At 35.2% G+C, this 23,572-nt stretch overlaps 1 protein-coding gene across 1 annotated transcript; it reads left to right on the top strand.

Annotated features, from left to right (window-relative positions):
- The first annotated feature begins 19,322 nt into the window (after positions 1–19,322).
- LOC125369529 lies at positions 19,323–19,991 on the top strand. The gene has a single exon (XM_048372298.1). It carries the CDS (start codon positions 19,323–19,325, stop codon positions 19,989–19,991), a length of 669 nt encoding a protein of 222 aa, XP_048228255.1.
- The last annotated feature ends 3,581 nt before the right edge of the window (positions 19,992–23,572 follow it).

Consider the following 23,572-nt stretch of genomic DNA (forward strand, 5'->3'; position numbering starts at 1 on the left):
ATTCTTATTGTTCATGTCAATAACCACAGCAGCCCCTACATAAGCTGATGTAATATACATACATAGTATATATCAAAAAAAGAAAGAAGAAAGAAAGAAAAAAAGTTATTACTTCTTAGCTTTTAGCTCTTCTGAATCTAACTCTTGTGAGCATCCTTTACTTCAAATAAGGCTTAGTGAATACTTTTATTGTTTAGCACTCAGTTCTTGAAGCATTCAATTCAATTAAGTGCATAATTTTTTAGTATACTTTACACTTCTATCCAAACATTCGTACCTTTACCTCAGCCTCATTACAACCCCTGAAAAGACCCTTTGATTTTGGTATTCAATTATTCGCGGTAACGAATATGAGATTTATGAGCAAGCTTATGGTAAACAGGTTTTCTACAGCTGCATTGAGAGAATTTTCTTATTTACCTGTAAACACTGTGAGTGATTTGAGAGATTCCTGTGAGGCAATGGTTCTTAGTCTTTAATGCTGATTTGTTATGTAACTTATGTTTCGAGATGATATCATTATAGTTCTTTCTTAAAAGGTGTATAACTTGTTAGTTACTTGAGTTTCATTCTTTATATGTTGAATACGGTTAAGTTGTGAACTTTAGCATGGATTCTGAGGGGTGATTGTTGCTTGTGCATGTATTGAGTTATTTATTGCTTGAGGACAAGCAAAAGCTTAAGTGTGGGGTGATTTGATAGGCATCATATTACACATATTTACATGCCCAATTGTTTATATTCTAGTGCATAATTATCTCGTTTTATGCTAGAATCACCTGTCTTTTGGTTCCTTTTAAGTTTCAGGTCATTATCGAAGGACATTGTCAGTAATCGGGGAAAATATGCGCAATTACGGACCAGAATCCATCAAATTGAGCAAGGACTAGCATTTCGAGGGTTGAGCATGGCCTGGACTCCGGCCATGCTGAATTGTCAAGAAGCTGCCCCTAGAAGTGCCATTTTGCCACGGTTTCCGTAGGCACCACAGCCTCCACCATGACTCGTGGTGGCTCAGCATCGGCTTGGGCACGGCTTGGAAGAGGTTAACACAACTGAATGTGCAGGTTCAGCACGGCCTGGACTCTGAGCACATGCTTGACCACGGCTGTGTTGAAGGGACTATATAGGCAAAATTGATTTGGTGAATGAGGGTTCGATTTTCTAACTTGATTTCCATTATACACACTCAATTCATTTGTTTCTATACCTCAATTGTCGACTTTGGGAGATCAACTCCATCAATTGAAGGGAGGATTACACTTGTTTCAACATCGATTTAAAGATCAAGACAAGATTTGGGAGCATTCAAGAGGCAAATTAGGGTTTGATATTTTGAATTGGAAAATTAGGGTTTCTCATCCAACTTGCAAGAGAAGGGTGTAAATGCCTTTAAATTACTTTTGTGATTTTAGTCCTTATTTTGTGATGCTTATTAATATGAGTAGCTAGATTGTTGAACCCAATTGGGGTTCCTATGTTTGTAGATTGATCTTAATGTTATGAGATTTTGATTGTCAATTCTTAATTCTTCTTGCTTTTATTATTAATGAGAAGTCACTTTATTCATGAGACGTTGTGAATGGTAGAATTTAGATTACTTTATGTAATTGAGAGATTCGTTTAGTAATCAAAAAACTGAATAGCAAGAACTCGTTAATAATCACTTAGAGATAAGGGTAATTGACTAGCCGGATTAAGAATTAACAAAGCTTAATAGAGGCGGGTTAAACCTTAATGGTAATCGAATAATCGATAGTTAGGAAGAGATTCCAACTTTAGGTTATTAGGTTTAGGAATTCGGTTAGATCTAGAGGGAGACCGAATTCAGTTAAGACTTCATCCACGGGTAATTGCAATTGATAATCAATTTAATCTCTATCTTTACAAAAATCCAATTAACGTAGGTCCCCTAGGGTTTGCTTTTCCTTCGAGAGTTTTCCTAAATCTTTTCAGATAATTCAACATTTAATTACTTGTTTGTTCATAATTAATCATAGAACAACACTTCATTGAATTCTTTAGGTTAGATAATGTAAGACGCTATAGTAGGTCTAGGTTCATCATTTCTCGAGAATACGACCTTGATACTCAATAATTGTGCTAGTCTACATCGATATGTTCACTGCCTTAGATTGTAGCTATGTAAATAGCATATCAGTAGAAAACTAAAATAATATGCTCATTAGCCTTAAGTATTCGATTGCATGTAGATTTTATAGTGCAAAAGCCCTTATTCCATAAGAAGAAGAAACTAGAAGCTAAAGATAAATAAATAACGAAAGAAAGATGAATGCACTAAAGTCAAATCAAGAACGAAAGTGGAGTTGACGACAACTCTTGTAGTCCCAAATATTATGAGCCAGCTTAATAAAGACAAGGGTATATTCACATGGGCCTACCCAAAAACAGTCTGACCTAAATTACTTTATTATATGCATTTTAAACATCAAAGCACTCGAATTCTGACTAGTATTATGCTTTGATTAATAAAATAACAAGATGAGTTGTGCCTTACACGTGTGGATTTACATCTCGTCCTGCTTGATCATCAAGATAATCCCTAATGCCACCGGTCAAGCTTGCCAATTGCGCTCCCAAGAGAAAGGAAGGACATGAGGGATAAGTGTTAAAGAACCTCCAAGAATAGAACCCATGAACTATACTCCTTATATACCTGTGAATCACTAACTTGAAAACCCAAAGAACTTGAAATCAAACCCTAGGATCGTCTAATCAGATTGTAAGATGATAAAAAATTCGAATCTAAGGAAAACTAAGTTCCTTAAACCCCAAGTTCAAGTATGCAACAAGGATAGATCAACTCCTTGATAAGTAAGTTTTGCATTCAAACAAGAACACAAGATACAAGCAATTTTGGCTTGAAAAAAAGTAAAAGCTTTAGTTAATCCTAATCTACCAAAAGGCATACAAGTTTGATATGTTTTAAAGACATACCCAAAGTCCTAAGAAGAATAGAAATTTTACTTAACTAATATGATCTAATATGAGTTTCCTTATAGGCTTAGAAAACACTAACATCTAACAAAATATTATACTAACAGCTAAACAAAGCTTTTATAAACTTAGACTTTAAAAACATTAAATAGATTACATCAAATTTCCATTGCTTATTAATTCTACATATTTCTAATTGAAATTCTACCCTCTATGCATGTGAAAATCGGTTCTCGGTGTGAAAAATTGAGGAAAACTATAGGAAAGACACTTGAAGCTCCCAAAGCCGATTCAACTTTTTGTTGAGCAAATCGACTCTACACCATGAGCCGATCGACTGTGAATAATTTGTATGCTGATTTACGAGTTTTTGATGTGTTTGTGGCAATTTCATGTACTGTAACTTAGTTTTAGGGTATTCCTTTCCAATTTTTTAGTTGTAGGCAGGTTGTAATAGCAAGTTCTATTCTTTAGTCTTGCTTTATCTGTGATGGATGCTAAATATCTGTTGTGTGATCAACTAATTATGTTAAGCTGGCTCATAAAATTTGGAACTCCAAATGATAAAATTTGTAATAGCTAGTTTTTATTATGTTTTCTTAAGTTAGGGTATGATTAGTTATCATTTGGAGTTACACAATGGATGCAGATGATTACTTATAATTTGGAGTTACAAAATGGATACACATGATTAGTGGTCATTTGGGAGTTACAAAATCAGTGCCATCAATGTAAAGACAACCACTTTTAATGAGTTTTAATAGGGATTGAAGGCGAAAACGTGGGAAAACTCAAAAAACATCCATTTAGGGTTCTTTGTCTTGTTTTGGCTATAAATATTAAAGCCAAATTCATTTGTAAAAATCAATTGATGAACAAGAATCTTTATTTGCTATTTGTGAGTGTTTCTGCTTAAGTTCTTGCATTAACTTTGAACTTATCAAACTATTTTTAGTTTGTGGCGTTCTTTAACCAAAATCTTATGTTTGATTCTTAACTTATCAATTCATATTTGGTTTGTGGCGTTTGGAGTTGAATTCAAGTGCTAGTTTCATTATTGGAACTAGTTTTTCTTAACTTCACTTGAGGAGATTTTTGGGGTTTGGAATCATCTTGATTAGAGGGTCTTTTCTTGCATTCCATATGTATCATAACTCATTAGTTATTAGAGTGTATGGTTGCTAAGATGATGATTTCGTGTCATTTGGTATTAGAGCTTGCTCCAAATTCAAGTTTGCTTATCTTTGTGTTTATTTGTACCAAATTCTTTTTGTTTCAATTTTTTTTCTTCTAAGTACTCTTTTTTTTAAAGTTTACACCTTTGTATTCATTAAGGAAATTAAAAGCCTGTGTGGATTTCCAGTTTTACTTGTGCCTAAAAAGGACGAAACATGGAGGTGCATTAATTGTCGTGTCGTCAATAAAATCACTATAAAGTATAGACATCCCATTCCTAGGTTAGATGATATGCTTGATGAATTACATGGTGCTTATATCTTTTCTAATATTGACTTAAAGAGTGGTTATCATCAAATCCGCATGAAAGAGGATGATGAATGGAAAACTGCATTTAAAATAAAAGATGGATTGTATAAGTAGTTAATTGTGCCTTTTGGCCTTACTAACACAACAGTACATTTGTGAGCCTTATGAATCATGTTTTGTGTGCTTGTATAGGAAAAGTTATAGTTGTCTATTTTGTGATATACTTGTTTATAATCATAACTTGGATGATCATATAGAGCATGTGCGCATGCTGTTAGATGTTTTGCATAAGGAGTCTTTATTTGTCAATTTCAAGAAGCGTTCTTTTTGCACAAATTCCAAGGTTCACACTTCTAGTAAAGTGTTAGGTCGAGGTCTTTGTTTGTGAATCTAAGTTTAGACATTCTTGGCAATAATTTCGCAACGTGTTTCTTGCAAAATCCATAAAGAATCACATCACGAATAATTGAGGCTAATGAACATATTATTTTAGTTTTCTAGCTTGTGGGAAATCAAGTTATGGGTTCTTTCAAGAACTTTGTGGACTTATCAACACTCATACTAGTGACATAGACTTATCCCTCACGTCATTCCTTTCTCTTTTCTTCTTTGTCCATCCTTGTGTTTAAATTAATTCAATTTGATGCTTACGCTTAGCCGTATGGAAGAGAATAAAGAACTTGTGATTTTTTTCCTTATCAGATCCGAAATCCTACCTATGTTCTCATTTTGTTTGTTTCTTTTATGGCCTTCTCTCTAATCTCTATCTTATAAGATGGTTTAGTTTTATTTGGCGAGCATAATCACGAGAATTGAGTGAAAGCGCATGGAAGCGGCAATTATAGGCACCAATCCAATGCTTTGATGAATGTGAAGAAAGAATATTAGTTGATCATGTATTGATATCATTCTCTAAATTATCACGGACGAATCTTTTAGAGGAAAGAGGGAACAACGAGAATCGAGGCACGCTAAATATTCTGATTCAGGATTTGCACTATTGGGATTTGCATACTTCCTTGTTCCACTAGGCACGAGGACTCCTAATGACACAAGGTTTGGCATAAGGAATCATGGGAACACAAGTGATAAGCTTCAACGGTGGCATCAGGGCTTAGTTACATGATCAAGCAGGACGATATGTAAATCCACTTACGCAAGGGAGAAATCATGTTGTTTCCAATTTATCCAAGCGTAATACAAGTGACAATGTGAGCATAAGAGGAAGAAACTAGAAGGTAAATATGAATAAATAAATAAAGAAAGATGAATAAACTAAAGTCAAATCAAGAACGAGAGAAGAGCTGACTGGGCAACAACTCTCGTAGTCCCAAATTTTATGAGCCAGCTTAATGAAAATAAGAGAAAATTTGTGTGGGCCTACGTAATATCACTTTGACCCAAATTACTTCTATATCTGCATTTCAAACATCAAATAGCTTAAATTTTAGCTTCTATTACGCTTGGATTAATCGAGAACAACGTGATTTCTCACTTATGCAAGTGGATTTACATCTCGTTCTACTTGATCATCAAGCTAAGGCCCAATGCCATCGGTCAAGCTTGTCAAATGCATTCCTAGGATTCCTTACGCCACCCTTGCGCCATCAGGAGTCCTTGTGCCTAGAGGAATAAGGAATCCTAATGGTGCAAATCCTGAATTGGAATATTTAAGCGTGCCTCGATTCCTATTATTCCCATTTCCCTCCAAAAGATTCATCCTGATAATTTGGAGAATGATATCAATACACGATCAATTAATCTTCTTTCTTCACATTCGTTGAAGCATTGGATCAGTGCTTATGATTGCCGCTTCCACGCGCTTTCATTCAACAGTTGTGTTTATGCTCCCTAAATAAAATCAAACCATCATATTAGATAGAGATTAGAAAGAGAGCCATAAAAGAAACAAAAAAATGAGAATATAGATAGGATTTTAGATCCGATAAGGAAAGAAATCACAAGTTCTTTATTCTCTTCCATACAGCTAAGTGTAAAGGTCAAATCAAATTGATTTAAACATAAGGAAAGACAAAGAACACAAGAGAAAGGAAGGATATGAGGGATAAGTCTATATTCGTTAGCACGAGTGTTGATAAGTTTGATCCAAGTTTTATGAGCCAACTTAACAGAAATAAGGGTAAATTCACATTGGCCTACCTAAAAGCACTATGATCCAAAATACTTCATTATATGCATTTCAAACAGTAAAGTGCTCGAATTTCGGCTTGTATTACACTTGGATTAAGAAAAAACAACATGATTTCTCCATTATGAGCATGGATTTACATCTCATCCTGCTTGATCATCAAGCAATGGCCTAATGCCATTGGTCAAGCTTGTTAATTGTGCTCCCATGATTCCTTACGCGAATCTTTGTGTCATCAGGAGTCCTCATCTTCAAAGGAGCCTAGAATGATGGATATCGCAATGGTGCAAATCATGAATAAGAATATCTTAGTGTGCCTCGATTCTCATCGTTCTTTCTTTCCTCATAAAGATTCATCCACGATCATTCGAAGAATGATACTAATACTCGATCAACTAATTTTCTTTCTTCGCATTTGTACATACATTGGATCAGTGCTTATGATTGACGCTTCCATGCGCTTTCACTCAACACTTGTATTGATGCTCCCCAAATAAAACTAAACTATCATGCTAGACAAAGATTAGAATGGGAGGCACAAAAGAAACGAACAAAATGAGAACATATTTTGGATTTCTTATCTGATAAGGAAAATAATCATAAGTTCTTTGTTCTCTTTGATATGGTTATGAATAAGAATCAAATACAATTTATTCTAACACAGGAGTAGATATAGAACCCAAAAGAAAGGAAGGACGTGAGCGATAAGCGTATGCTCGCTAGCGCGAGTGTTAATAAGTCCACAAAGTTCTTGAAAGAACCCATAACTTGATATCCCATAAGGTAGAAAACTGAAATAATATACTCATTACCCTCAAGTATTCAGTTGCATTTATTTTATAGTACGAAAGTCCTCATTCTATTAGAAGAAAAAACTATAAGCTAAATATGAATAAATAAAGATTAGCTCATAAAATTTAGGACTACGAGAGTTGTTGGCCAATCAACTCCTCTCTAGTTTAGTTTATTCATCTTTCCTTATTTATGTATTCATATTTAGCTTATAGTTTCTTTTTCTTATAGAATGCGGGTTTTCGCACTATGGAAACCACATTCAACCGAATAATTGAGGCTAGTGAGCATATTCTTTCAATTTTTTGACTTGTAGAGAATTAAGTTACGGGTTCTTTCAAGAACTTTGTGGACTTATGGAGACTCGCACTAGCGAAGCTAGACTTATTGCTCACATCCTTCCTTTCTTTTATGTTCTTTGTCTACCCTTCTGTTTAAATCAATTTGATTTAATCCTTACGCTTAGCCATGGAATAAAATAAAGAACTTGCGATTTCTTTCCTTATCAGACTCGAAATCGTATCCATGTTCTCATTTGTTTATTTCTTTTGTTCGTCTCTTTCTAATTGATGTCTCGTATGATGGTTTCATTTTATTTGGCAAGAATAAATATGACTGTTAAGTTAAAGCACGTGGAAGTGACAATTATATGCACCGATCCAATGCTTGGACAAATGCGATGAAAGAAAATTAGTTGATCGAGCATTGATAACATTCTTCCAATAATCATAGACGTAACTTTTAGAGGAAAGAGGGAACACCGAGAATCAAGGCACACCCAAATATCCTGATTCATGATTTGCACTATAGGATCTCCATTTTTCCTTGTTCATCTAGGCATGAGGACTCCTAATGACACAAGGATTGGCATAAGGAATCATGGGAATGCAATAAAAAGCCTAACTAGTGGCATTGGGGAATGCAATCAAGCAAAGACCCAATGCCATCGATCAACCTTGTCAATTGCACTCCCATTATTCCTTACGCAAATCCTTGTGTCATTAGGAGTCCTCATCCTTAGTGGTGCAAGGAATGAAGGAGATCCTAATGGTGCAAATCATGAATAAGAATATCTAGGCGTGCCTCGATTCTCGTCCTTTCTCTTGTGTTCTCTGTCTACACTTGTGTTTAAATTAATTTGATTTGATCCTTACGCTTAGCCATATGGAAGAGGGCAAAGAACTTGTGATTTCTTTCCTTATTGGATATGAAATCCTACCAATATTCTCATCTTGTTTGCTTCTTTTATGTCTATCGTTCTAATCTCTGTCTAGTATAATGGTTTGGTTTTATTTGGGGAGCATAAACATGACTGTTGAGTGAAAGCGTGTGAAAGCGGTAATCTTAGGCACCGATCTAATGCTTCGATGAATGCGAAGGAAGAAAATTAGTTGATCGAGTATTGACATCATTCTCTGAATGATCGCAGATGAATCTTCTCGAAGAAAGAGGGAACCGTGAGAATCTAGTCATGAATAACTATTCTGTTTCAAGATTTGCACCATTAGGATCTCTATCATTCCTTATTCCTCTAGGTACAATTACATATAATGACACAAGGATTGGCATAAGGAATCATGGAAATGCAATTGATAACCTTGACCGGTAGCATTAGGGCTTAACTTGATGATCAAGTAGGACAAGACGTAAATCCACGAGCGTAAGGGAGAAATCATATTGTTTTCAATAAATCCAAGCATATATAAGTGGGAAAGCGAGCGTTTTGATGTTTGGGACACATGTAATGAACTAGTATGGGTCAGAGTATTATTAGGTAGGCCCATGCGGATTTTCCCTTGTTTTTATTAAGCTGGCTCATAAGATTTGTGACTACGAGAGTGATTAACCAATCCTTACAGTAACCTTTGTGTCATGAGGAGTCCTCATGCCATGAGGAACAAGGAATGATGGAGATCTAAAGTTTTATGAACCAGCTTAATGAAAATAAGAGAAAATTCATGTGGGCCTACCTAATAACACTGCATACCAAATTGCTTAATTATATTCATCCTAAAGATTAAAAAGCTCTCATTCCTGATTATATTATGTTTTGGTTCATTGATAACATTATAATTTCTCCCATCTGCACGTGGATTTACGTCATGTCCTGCATGATCTTCAAGTTAACCCCTAATGCCACTGGCCAAGCTTATTAACTGCATTTCTATGATTCCTTACGCCAATCCTTATGTCATCATATGTCATCGTACCTAGAAGAATAAGGAATGATAGAGATCCTAATGGTGCAAATCTTGAATCATAATATTTATTCATGACTAGATTCTCATTGTTCCCTCTTTCTTCCAAAAGATTCATTTGCGATCATTTAGAGATTGATATCAACACTCGATCAACTAATTTTCTTCCTTCGCGTTCATCGAAATTAGATCGGTGCCTAAGATTACTGCTTTCACGCGCTTTCACTTAACAATCATGTTTATGCTCCCCAAATAAAACCAAACCATCATACTAGATAGAGATTAGAACGAGAGACATAAAAGAAACAAACAAAATGAGAATATAGGTAGGATTTCATATCCGATAAGGAAAGAAATCACAAGTTCTTGGTCATCTTCCATATGGCTAAGCATAAGGATCAAATCAAATTGATTTAAACGCAAGGGTAGACAAAGAACACAAGAGAAAGGATGAGAATCGAGGCACGCCTAGATATTCTTATTCATGATTTTCACTATTAGGTTCTCCCTCATTCCTTGCTCCACTAAGAATGAGGACTCTTGATGACACAAGGATTGGTGTATGGAATCATGGGAGTGCAATTGACAAGGTTGATCGGTGGCATTGGGTCTTTGCTTGATGGTCAAGTAGGATGAGACATAAATCCATGTGCGTAAGGGAGACATTATGTTATTTTCAATTAATCCTAGTGTAATATAAGCGGGAATTCGAGCACTTTAATGTTTGGGATGCATATAATGAAGTATTTTTGGTCGGAGTGTTATTAGGTACCCCTATGCAAATTTTTCCTTGTTTTCATTAAGCTGGCTCATAAAATTTGGGAGTACGAGAGTTGGTAACCAGTCAACTCCTCTCTAGTTCTTGATTTGACTTTAGTTTATTCATCTTTCTTTATTTATTTTTTTATAGAGTTTTGTTTTTTATATAATCCCTTTATTGATTATAACAACATTATTGAAGGTTTTATATGGATCTTGAAGCTTAAAATTGGGTTTTGGTTGCTGTTTATTTAGAGAAAGGATACAAGAACCCAAATTGCAATATTACTTTGTTGGAGGTTTTTCTTCAATTCTTTTCTTATAATTCTGCTTCTTTAGTGTTTTCTATTGTTTACTTATTGTTTTTCATCATTCATAATTGATTCAGTTCTGTTATAACATCAAAATTCAAAAATAGCCGAATTGGGTATTTCGGATTCTTGATTGTTTTTCTTATTTCTTGAGTCTTAATTTCTATTTCTTTCCCATGACTATTGCATCTTTAATATTTTTCATTGAGTTTGATCAAATCAAAGTTGTTTAGGGTGTATTTTCTTGATTAGGACGAATTAGAGTCTTGATATTCTTACATGTATTTTCTTGATTCTTGCATGCTTTGAGTCTTTCATATGTCCTTTGTTTCTTTAGTTGGTTTCTAGTTTTCTTGAGTTATTAAAAGTTGGAAAGAGTATTTCTTTAAAACTTACCAATTTTCTTCTTGCCTGTTTCTTGTTTCCATTTTACATATTATTACTTCTAGATAACTTCTTTATATGTCATTCGCTTCCTTTTGAGTTTCTTTACTCTTTGATTCCTGATTTTTTTATCCGAACACAACCTTGATACTTTCTTGAATTTTAACGTTTGCTTCAAATAAGTGTTTGTCTTTGATTCTTGTGTACTACAAAAAGAGTGATAAAATTTGTAATGATTCTTGATTCACACAAGAATATTTGAAAACAAACTTGAGTGGTATGAAGTTTAACCTTGTGTGAACATAATTAGTAGTGTGAAACACGAGTGAACATCCCCATTATTTAAGAGCAAACACATGAGGGAGTATGTAAGGACTTTAATTTTTATTTATTTTGTTTTATTGTTTTTCTAACCTTTTATTGCAGCCATATGAAGTGGTTCAAATGGTAGTAATGGTGGCAATAATAATGAGGCTAGGATACAACAACCTGGTATTCCTTTGCCACAAATGCATGAGAACGAGAGATTACAATGAAATATAACTACTTTGAATGAGAGGTTGGAAAGATTTGAGTTAGATACAAGGGAGATGACTAGAACTATGGAGGCTAACCAAAGACCCCTTATAGATCAAATTGTCGCACTTAAAGAGAATAATGTTAATAGGCACAATGTTGGAGTGAATGTAGGGCAAGGTAATCATAGAAAAGAACCTGTTGGAAATGATATGATAGGAAATCATTATCTTAGCAACTATACACCCCAATAACTAATGAGTTATGATACATATGTAATGCAAGAAAAGGCCTTCCAATCAATATGATTTCAGAACCAAAGGACGTCACGTGAAGTTAGGGAAAACTAGTTCCAACAATGAAACTATCGCTTAAATTCAACTCCAAACGCTACAAACCAAGTATGATTTGATAAGTTAAGAATCAATCATAAGATTTTGGTTAGAGAATGCTATAAACTAAAAATAGTTTAATAAGTTCAAAGTTCATGCAATTACTTAAGTAAAAACACTCACAAAGAGCAAATAAAGATTATCAATCATCAATTGATTTCTTACAAATGAATTTGGCTTTGATATTTATATCCAAAACAAGACAAAGAACCCTAAATAGATGTGTTTTGAGCTTTCCCATATTTTTTCCTTTAATCTCTTTTAAAACTCATTAAAAGTGGTTGTTTTCACATTGATGGCACTCATTTTGTGACTCCCAAATGGCAACTAATTTATGTGCATCCATTTTGTAACTTCAAATGATAATTAATCATGTGCATCCATTGTGTATCTCCAAATGACAACTAATCACACCCTAACTTAAGAAAACCTAATAAAAATCAAAATAAAAAGGCTTCAAATGAATTGTATTGGATCTTTGACTTCAACCGAAACTTATTGCACTAAGTTGATGATTTTGGTCTTCTTTTGCAATCTTAAGCCTTCGGCTAAGCCTTGTTGTGTTTGAACACTCCAAATATCTTTAATTAAACCCAACAAAACTTCTTGCATCCTTTTAGAGTTGGATCTTGTCATTAGACCTCCTTGAAAGCTCAAAGGATCATTTATAGCTCTTGTCTTTATTGTATCATTCTCTCTCTCATTCTAAGGATTTGTCCTCGAATCAGCCTCATTGTCAACTTCATCACCTACATCAAATAAAGAAAGATCAGCAACATTATAAGAAGCACTCAGATTGCCATACTCACTTAGCAATTCTAGCTTGTATGTATTGTCATTAATTCTTTCAAGGACTTGGAATGACTCATCCTCTCTTGGCATTAACTTAGACTTCCTTTGGCTTGGAAATCTTTCATTCCTTAAATGCACCCAAACCTAGGCACCCGACTCAAATACAACTTTCTTTTTCCCCTTGTTTTGTTACTTTTCATATTGTTGATTTCTGTTCTCTATTTGAGCACACACCTTTTCATGTAAGCTCTTAACAAATTCAACTTTTTGGAAACTTAACATGTGGCAAACATTCTTCCCAATTCTTCAAATTTTTTTGAATTATTGCCCTCAATAGTTATGAAAGAGTCCTATTAACCAGCTTTATTTGTCCATCAATTTGTGGATGACAAGTTGTTGAGAATAGAACCTTTGCTCCTAACTTGCTCCAAAGTCTCTTCCAAAAGTGTCTAAGAAACTTGACATTTCTATCACTAACAATTGTCCTTGGAACTCCATGCAATCTCATAATTTCTTTGAAGAATAACCCCGCAATATGAGTTGCATCATCTGTCTTGTGGCGTGGAATGAAATGTGCCATTTTGCTAAACCTATCAATAATAACAAAAATAGAATCTTTCCTTCCCCTTGACCTAGGTAATCCTAAAATAAAGTCCATAGAAATGTCTAACCAAGGTTCATTAGGTATGGGAAGTGGAGTATACAACCCATGAGGCATCACTTTAGATTTGGCTTGTTTACAAGTGATGCATCTCTCACATATTTTTTGAACATCTCTTTTCATTTGTGGCCAAAAGAAATAATTGCTTAAAATATCTAAAGTCTTTCTCACACCAAAATGCCCCATCAAACCCCCACCATATGCCTCCCTCACAAACAACTCTCTTAAAGAAGATTGAGGCACACATAACTTGTTTTCTTTAGAAAGAAAACCATCATGTCTATAGAACTTGTCAAAACCCCCTTTCTCACACGCCCCATATACATTAGCAAAATCATGATCTGAACTATATAATTTCTTAATGAACTCAAAATCCAATGATTTTGCATCAAGTGTAGATATTAGAGCATACCTTCTAGATAGAGCATCGACAATGACATTCTCTTTACCTTGTTTACAATTAATGATGTATGGAAAGGATTCAATCAATTTCACACATTTAGAATGCCTATGGCTTAGCTTCCCTTGTCCTTTGATATATTTTAAAGACTCATGGTCAGTGTGTATAATGAATTCCTTATACCAAAGATAGTGCTATCATGTCTCTAAAACTCTTATCAAAGCATAAAACTCTTTGCCGTAAGGTAGTTTAGACTTGCTCCACTTAGCTTCTCATTAAAGAACACAATTGGTCTTCCTTCTTGCATCAAGACTCCACCAATATCTATTCCATTTGCATCAAACTCAACCTCAAAGGTTTTAGTGAAGTCAGGCAAAGCAAGTAAAGGTGTTGAACTTAGTTTGTCTTTTAGCAAGTTAAAAGCATCATCTTGTTCTTTCCCCACTTGAAACCCATATTCTTTTTAATGCATTCAGTTAAAGGTGCAGCAATTGTAGAGAAATCCTTAATGAATCTCCTATAAAAGCTAGCAAAATCATGAAAATTGCTAACATCATGCACACTAGTAGGTTTCGACCACTCTCTAATTACTTTTGCTTTTTCTTGATCAACATGAATTCCCTTGTCATTAACAATATATCTAAGAAAAGTAGTTTCATTAGTGCAAAAAGTGCATCTCTTAAGATTAGCACATAATATCTCTTGCCTTAAGACATCAAAAGCAAGCTTTTAGTGTATTACATGCTCATTTATATATTTGCTATACACAACAGTATCATCAAAATAAACCACTACAAACTTTCCAATGAAAGCGCGCAAAACATGATCCATCAATCGCATAAAATTACTTGGAGCACTAGCTAAACCAAACGGCATGACTAACCACTAATATAATCCATGTTTTATTCTGAAAGCGGTTTTCCATTCATCACCCTCACGCATTCTTATTTGATGATATCCAAATTTTAAATCCACTTTAAAAAACACACAAGCACCATGCATTCAGCCAACATGTCATCTAACCTAGGTATAGGATGAAGATACTTTACCATTATTTTGTTGACAACACGACAATCAACACACATCCTCCATGAACCATCTTTCTTAGGCAGTAAAGTTACAGGAACCGCACATAGACTCATGCTTTCCGTACGTACCCATTCTCTTCTAGGCTCATTTTGAATCCTTGTAATAGTTTCACCTTGCCTTCTCACACTTTCAATAACATCATCCATCTGCTTATACATTCTTTCAAACTTCTTTTGCATTGCTTGCAAAGTTTACTCAATGGATGCTCCAACACTACTTGAAACTTGTTCTTTTGACATTGTGCAGGACCTGCAAAACAAGTTAGGATAGCCTCACAAAAACACTCTCTCATGTGTTTCTCTAAATTAAAATGTCACACCACTCATGTTTCACTCAAGGTTTGGCTTTTCTCAATACTAGTCTCACTACTATTGCCTTTTAGCTCTCTTGCTTTTACTTTAGGTTCTTAGATGAACTAATCACCTAAACAAACCAAATCAGATTATGACAATTCAATGGAGTGAAACAGAAGGTTGATCTAGATGAAGTTATTAAGTAAGGCCAAATTTAAAGTAGCTAGACATAAGAAAAAAAAGAAAGAAACCAAAATAATAGGGTTTTTATGCCACCCAAACCTTCTTCTTGTTTGATCTTTTGATTTTTTTATGACAGTAACAAAAGTGAAAAGAAATTAAGAACAACACAAAGAGATTAACAAGAAGGGCAACAAAAGTTTGTTTTATGAACACAAAGGTGTAAACTCTAAAATGAGAGAGTACATAGAAGGACAAAAATTGAAACAAAAAGAATTCGACACAAATAAAGAAAAAGTGAAGAAGATAAGAATCATCATAACACATAAAACACAAAGATAAGCAAACCTCGACTTAAAGCAAGCTCTGATACCAAATGATAGGAAATCATCATCTTAGCAACCATACTCCCCAATAACTAATGAGTTATGATACATATGGAATGCAAGAAAACACCCTCCAGTCAAGATGATTCCAAAACCCAAGGATCTCCTCAAGTGAAGTTAGGTGAAACTAGTTTCAACAATGAAACTAGCACTTGAATTCAACTCCAAATGCCACAAACCATGTATGATTTGATAAGTTAAGAATATAAGATTTTGGTTAGAGAACGCCACAAACCAAAAATAGTTTCATAAGTTCAAAGTTCATGCAAGAATTTAAGCAAAAACACTCACAAAGAGTAAATAAAGATTGTCATCCATCAATTGATTTCTTATGAATGAATTTGGCTTTGATATTTATAGCCAAAAGAAGACAAAGAACCCTAAATGGATGTCTTCTGTGCTTTCCCCATTTTCCCCTTTAATCCCTATTAAAACTCATTAAAAATGGTTGTTCTTACATTGATGGCACTCATTTTGTAACTCCCAAATGATAACTAATCATGTGCATCCACTTTGTAACTCCAAATTATAGCTAATCATGTGCATTTATTGATAACTCTAAATGACAACTAATCCTACCCTAGCTTAAGAAAACCTAATGAAAATGAAAATTAAAAGGCTTCCAATGAATTATATTTTACCTTTGAGTTCAGTCCAAACGTATTGCACTAAATTGATGATTTTGGTCCCTTTTTGCAATCCTAAACCTTGGGCTAAGCCTTATTTTGTTTGAACACTCCAAGTAACTTTAATTAATCCTAACAAAGCTTCTTGCATCCTTTTGGACTTGGATCTTGTCATTGGACCTCCTTGAAAGCTTAAAGAATCATCTGTAGTTCTTCTCTTTGTTGTATCATGATAGATATTATGATCAACTTTATGAGGATCATGATAATCTTGAATTCATAAGAGCTAGTAGAGGTGGATTTAATTTAAATTATAGTGTGGGTATAGGAGCTAGGCAAAATCCTAACTCGGGTAGAGGTGGCGGCAATTATGGTGGTTAGTCATTTTAATTATGGTAATGATGATATTGACCAAAACCTGGATATATCAAACTTATGATACCCAGCTTTGTAGGTAAATCTAACCCCGAAGCCTATTTAGAGTAGGAAAAGGGGTTGATTATATTGATATGCATAGTTTTACACATATTTCCTTGCATATTATTGCGTATTTTCTTAGCAATTATTGTGCTTTTATCCCAACATCACCCGTGTTTTGTGTTCTTTTGCATTTCAGGAGAATTTATAGGACCATCATCAGTATTTGAGCAATTATAGATCAATACATGTGAAAACGGACGGGAATTCATCAAAGATCGGACAAGAGCTCGCAGTGAATATATTGAGCACGACCTAGGTTAAGGCCGTGCTGACCACCATGACTTGGACTCTGGCCGTGACCAACCATGAGCTTTTGGTCTTCAAAAATGGCATTTTGGGCACGGCTTCTGTAGCCACCGCGGCCTCCAGCATGACCTGTGGTGGCTTAGGACCAGCGGGGGCACGGCCATGAGGAAACCCAAATTGGTGAGATCCGAATGTTCAGCACGGCCTGGACTCCAACCGTGCTGACCAGCACGCAGCCGTGCTGAGATAATTATATAAGGAAAACTGTTTTGTTTAAGGTTAGCAAAGTAAGAAGTGGTGAGAGAGAGCCCTAGTGGCTCGTTTGGATTTTGCATAGTGCTGAGTTCGGGAGAGAGGTGCAGAGAGGAAGAATCCCGAAATTGCAAGCTTCCAAGTGCAAAACAGTAGTAGAGCAATTCAAGAGGCAATTTGGGAGATTAATCGTAGTGCAGATCCAGATTTGGAGCTGTTCATCCAATTCGAGAGAAAAGGGTTTACATGTTTTATTTTCATTATTATTCCATTGTAATTGATTTCCTAGATTATTTTAAACATGAACATGTTTAGCTAGATTGATTAAATCCATTGGGATTTCTTTACTATGTTGGCTTAATATTATATTATTGGATTGTTTGAGTTAGTTTTGTATTCTTCTTGCTTTCAGTATTAATAAGATAATGCATTATTCATGAGACATTGTGAATTATGGTGTTTAGATTGCTTTATATGATTGAGAAGTCCATTTGGCAATTGGAATTTTGAATAGCAAGAACTAGTTAATAATCACTTAGAGATAAGGACAATTAACTAGACGGATTAAGAATTAACGAAGCTTAATAGAGGCGGATTAAGGCTTAATGCTAATTTAAGAATCAATCGTTAGGAAGAGATTCCAACTTTAGGTTATTAGGTTTAGGAATTCAGTTATCTCGAGAGAGAAGCCGAATTCAATTAACAATTCATCCACGGGTAGCATAATTAGACTCATCAATCCTTTATCTTTTGTTTGATTGCCAACTAGTTTAGGTTCCCTTTGGGTTTGCTTTCTTGTCTTAGTTATTTCATTTATCCATTCATTCCTGCATCTCCCTTAGAACTTAGCTTGTAGCTATTAGTTAGTTTAGAAATTATTCATAATTCATTTTTAGGTTAATATAACAAAGAACAGAGAAGTAACTCTGCGCTTTCACTTTCCCGACGAATATGACCTTGATACTTGCCATGAATGCTAGACTGCATCGATAGGTTCACTGCCTTAGATTGTAGCTAACATAAATAACCCATCATATATCTTTGATTGTCATAATTTTTCGGATAAGAAGTAGATGAGATTGGTAGTTAGTCATGTTAGTGACTATGCTAGTATGTGGTATGATCAGATGGTAATGAATAGGAGAAGAAACAAGGAAGAGCCAATTAACAGTTGGGTGGCTCTTAAGAATATTATAAAGAAAAGATTTGTACCTTTACATTACCAAAGGGAGTTCCATCAAAGACTTCAATACTTAAGGCAAGGTACAAAGAGTGTTGAAGATTACTTTAAGGAAATGGAGATGTTGATGACTAGGCTAGGCTTAGTGGAGGATAGAGAAGCCATAATGGCACGTTTCCTTAAAGGGTTAAACAAAGAATTTACTGATAGGATTGAGTTACAACATTATGTGGAGATTGATGAGATGCTGCACATTGCCATCAAAGTGGAAAAACAACTCAAACTGAGATGGGCAGCAAAGAATGACTTCAAAGGTAGTTCTAGTTCTAAACTGAATTGGAATAGCTCTTAGAAAGGAGGTAAATAAGATGATAACAAATATGTTTTGTAGGATAACAACGCAGAAGGGAGTTTGGACACCAAAGAACAAACTAAACCCGAATTGAACAAAAATAGAAACAGAGACATTAAGTGTTCCAAATGCTTAGGAAATGGACACATTGCTTCCCAATGCCCAAATAGGCGAGCTATGGTATTTAGAGAGCATGGCTAGATTGAATTCAAAAGTGAGGATGAAATTCCATAATTAGGAGATTGCAGTGATGATGGTGTTGAAGAGCCAATGAGGGTTAATCTTTTGGTTTTTAGGCGTACACTCAGTGTGTAAATGAAGGATGATGATGATATGCAGCAGCAAAGGGACAATATTTTCCACACTACGTGCCATGTATAAGGTAAGAATTGTATCCTTATCATTGATAGTGGAAGTTGTACTAATGTTGCCAGTGTTACAATGGTTAAAAAACTAGGACTGAACTTGATACCTCATCCTAGACCATATAGATTATTATGGCTTAACAATTATGATGAGATTAAGGGGAATAAGCAGGCTTTTGTACCCTTCATAAGAGGTAGATACACATGTGAGGCGCTATGTGATATAGTGCCAATGCATGCATGCCATGTCTTGTTAGGTAGACCATGGCAATTTGATAGAAAAGCTCATCATGATGGCTTTCTTAATAGCTATAGTTTTATGGAGGAAGGGAGAAAAGTTACATTGGCACCTCTTTCTCCTAATGAAGTATATGATGACCAAAGTAGATTAGAGAAAGAAAGGGTTGACATTGAAAATGCCAAGCGTGTTATTGAACCACCCAAGAATGGTAAAGATAGTGGTAATCAAGCAAGTGTGCAACCTAAACTAAAAAAAGGTAGTTTGTTGGCTAAGGAAGGTGAGATTAGGCATGTAGTCCATACTGATAGGGTACTGTTTTCGGTTACTTATATGGATTTATATTTGAACACTGCTAACCTTGATCTTCCTTTGTCGAGTATGTCTGCTAACCTTTTACAAGAGTTTGATGATGTTTTCCCTAAAGAAATGTCAACCGGTTTACCACCAGAAAGGGGTATAGATCATCAAATCGACTTCGTGCTAAGGGCTGCCATACCAAAATAGACCAGCCTATTGAAGCAATCACGAGGAGACAAAGGAGCTTCGATGGTAAGTGGATGAGATAATGGAGAAAGGGTATGTGCGTGAGAGCTTAAGTCCTTGTGCGGTTCTAGTAATTTTAGTTCCAAAGAAGGATGGCATGTGAAGAATGTGTGTAGATTAATGATAAGCATCATACTACACATGTTTTCATGCCTGATTGTTTACATTTTTATGCATGATTATCCTGTTTTATGCTAGAATCACCTGTCTTTTGTTTCCATTCTCATTTCAGGTCATTTTCGAAGGACACCATCAATAATCGAGGGAAAAACGTGTGATTACGGACCAAAATCCATCAAATTGGGCGATAACTAGCACCCCGAGGGTTGAGCACGGCCTGGACTCCGGCCATGCTGAATTGCCAAGAAGCTATCCCCAATTATGCCATTTCAGCACGGCTTCCGAAGCCACCACAGCTTCCAACACAGCCTGTGGTGGATCAGCACCGGCTTGGGCACAGCTTGGAAGGAGTTAGCACAATAGACTCCACAGATTCAGCATTGCCTGGACTTCGGCCGTGCTGAATCATCACAGCCTAGACTCCGGCCACGCTGAATCAACTACATAGGCAATTTTGAATTCTTTTGGAAAGGACACGAATTTTGGACTCAATTCCAAGACACACACTTAATCAATTGTTTCCTATACCTCAATTGTAGACCTTGAGAGATTAAATTCATCAATTGAAGAAGGGATTTCACTTGTTCCAACGTCGAATTGAAGATCAAGACAAACTTTGGGAGCATTCAAGAGGCAACTAGGGTTTGAGATTTCAAATTTGCAAATTTAGGGTTTCTCATTCAGCTTGAAAGAGAAGGGTGTACATGCCTTTAATTTTCTTTTCCTTATTTTGTTCCTTAATTGCTTTAATCATGAACATGAGTAGCTAGATCTTTTGAACCCATTAGGGTTCACCTTTGTTGATGGATTATGCTTAATTGTTAGATTTGTAATTGTCATTCTTGCAATCTTCTTGCTATTTAGTAATAAGAGTTTGATTCAGTTAATTTGAGACGTTGAATTAATTATTTGTGGGTTGTTTCTTGACATTGAGAAATGCTTGTTACAACTGGACATTGAATAGTAAGAACTGGCAATTAACGCTTAGAGATAAGGTTGATTTACTCGCCGGATTAAGAATTAATAACTTTTAATAGTTTTAAATCATGCTTAATGCTTGGAATGACGTGAGGGATAAGTCTATTCTCACTAGCATGAGTGTTGATTAGTCCATAAAGTTTTTGAAAGAACCTATAATTTGATTTCCTGCAAGGTAGAAAACTGAAATAATATGTTCTTTGGCCTCAAGTATTCGGTTGCATGAGGTTCTTATAGTACGAAATTCCTCATTCCATACGAAGAAGAAACTAGAACCCAAATATGAATAAATAAATAATGAAAGATGAATAAACTAAAGACAGATCAAGAACCAGAGACCGGTTGACTAGTCAACAACTCTCATATTCCTAAATTTATGAGCTAGCTTAATGAAAATAAGGGGAAATTTGTGTGGGCCTACCTAATAACACTCCAACCAAAATTAGTTCATTATATGCATCCCAAACATCATAACACTCGAATTCCCACTTGTATTATACTTGGATTGATAAAAAGACATGATTTCCCCTTTAGGAAATCAAGTTATGGGTTCTTTCTCTCGCATTCCCGTGCATTCTGCATAGATTAATCGAAAACAATATGATTTCTCCCTTACGCGCACGTGAATTTACGTCTCGTCCTACTTGATTATCAAGCTAAGCCCTAATGCCATAGGTCAAGCTTGTCAATTGTATTCTCATGATTCCTTATGCCAAACCATGTGTCATTAAGAGTCCTCGTGCCTAGAGGAACAACGAAGGATGGAGATCCCAATGGTGCAAATCTTGAATCAAAATATTTGAGTGTTTCTCGATTCTCGTCGTTCCTTCTTTCCTCCAAAAGATTCATCCGCAATCATTCAGTATATGACATGGATACATAATCAACTAATTTTTTTTCGTATTCGTTGAAGCATTAGATCGATGCCTATGATTGCCGCTTCCACACGCTTTCACTCAACACTATTGTTTATGGTGGCCAAATAAGATCAAACCATCATATTAGACAGAGATTAGAAAGAGAGACACAAAAGAAACAAACAAAATGAGAATATAAGCAAGATTTCAGATCCGATAAGTAAAAAATCACAAGTGATTTGGTCTCTTCCATATTTGGGTATGCCTCGATTCTTGTTATTCCTTCTTTCCTCGAAAAGATTCATCCGCGATAATTCGAAGAATGATATCTCGATTTTGGTCTTATTTCTCCCTAACTTTAATGATGTACCTATGACCTGAGAGACAAAGGAAACTAAAATAGGGTGATTCTAATATAAAAACACATAATTTGCCCTAAGAACAACTTAAAATCAAGCATGCAAACATGTGTAATATTAAGGATATCAACCCTCCTTTCTTATCTGTTCTGTATCTACCCCTGTGTTAAAATAAATTTAGTTTGATCCTTACGCTTAGCCATATGGAAGAGACCAAAGAACTTGTGATTTTTTTGCTTATCGGATCTGAAATCCTACTTATATTCTCATTTTATTTGTTTCTTTTATGTTTCTCTTTCTAATATCTGTCTAATATGATGATTTAGTCTTATTTGGATGAATCAGGTTAGACTGTTCAACATGGCCTGCCAACACGCCTGTGCTGAGGAGCACGGTTAGAGTCAGAGGGCATGCTGAAATTTTTTACCCATGGCGAGAAGAAACAATTTGGAACATGGTTTCTGAGAGTGACACGGCCTAGGAGTATGCCCATACTGAGCAGCACGACCTAAATCCAAGCCATGCTAAAGAAGGCCAGATGTACAATCTTAGCTTAACACGGCATGGATCCAGGTCGTAGTGGTGAGCATGGCCCAAATCCAAGCCGTGTTAGATCCTGAAACCTAATTGAAAAGAAAAGAAAAAGAAAGAGAAAAAGGGATTCTAGAGAGAGAGAATTTCAAGGTATTCAAGACAGACTTTGAGAGCGACCTTCCAAACGATCAAGAACAGGAAAATAGAGATGAATTCCACTTGAACATCATCCAAATAATTATTCTTGAGGATTGGTTTGAAGATTCAAAAGAAAGAAGAAGGAGATCTAGAGCTACAAAGATTGGATTTAGAGTTATTCAAGAGGGGATAACATTTCCACCATTTGAGAAAAGGGTGTACATGTTCTTTTTTAATTCTTGTTTACTTTGTATTTGATTTTTGTATTAGTTTAATCATTGAATATGCGTAACTGATCTTATTAAACTCATCTCGGGGTGATCTTTAGCTATGCTAGGCTTGTTTTATGCTTAATTGATTGAGTTGTTGATTTAAGATTGTAGTTTGCATTCAAGTATAATAAAATCGATTGTTTCTTTTTTCATCGTTGAATCAATTTGAGAACTTTGTAATTGAGAAATTCAATTGAGTTTGGACAATTGCTTGTGTGATTAGGTGATTTGCATCTTAGAGATAAGTGTAATAACTTACTAGAATAAGAACTAGACATTCTTAT

Source organism: Ricinus communis, chromosome 3 (genome assembly GCF_019578655.1).
Source record: "Ricinus communis isolate WT05 ecotype wild-type chromosome 3, ASM1957865v1, whole genome shotgun sequence".
Classification (NCBI taxonomy): domain Eukaryota; kingdom Viridiplantae; phylum Streptophyta; class Magnoliopsida; order Malpighiales; family Euphorbiaceae; genus Ricinus; species Ricinus communis.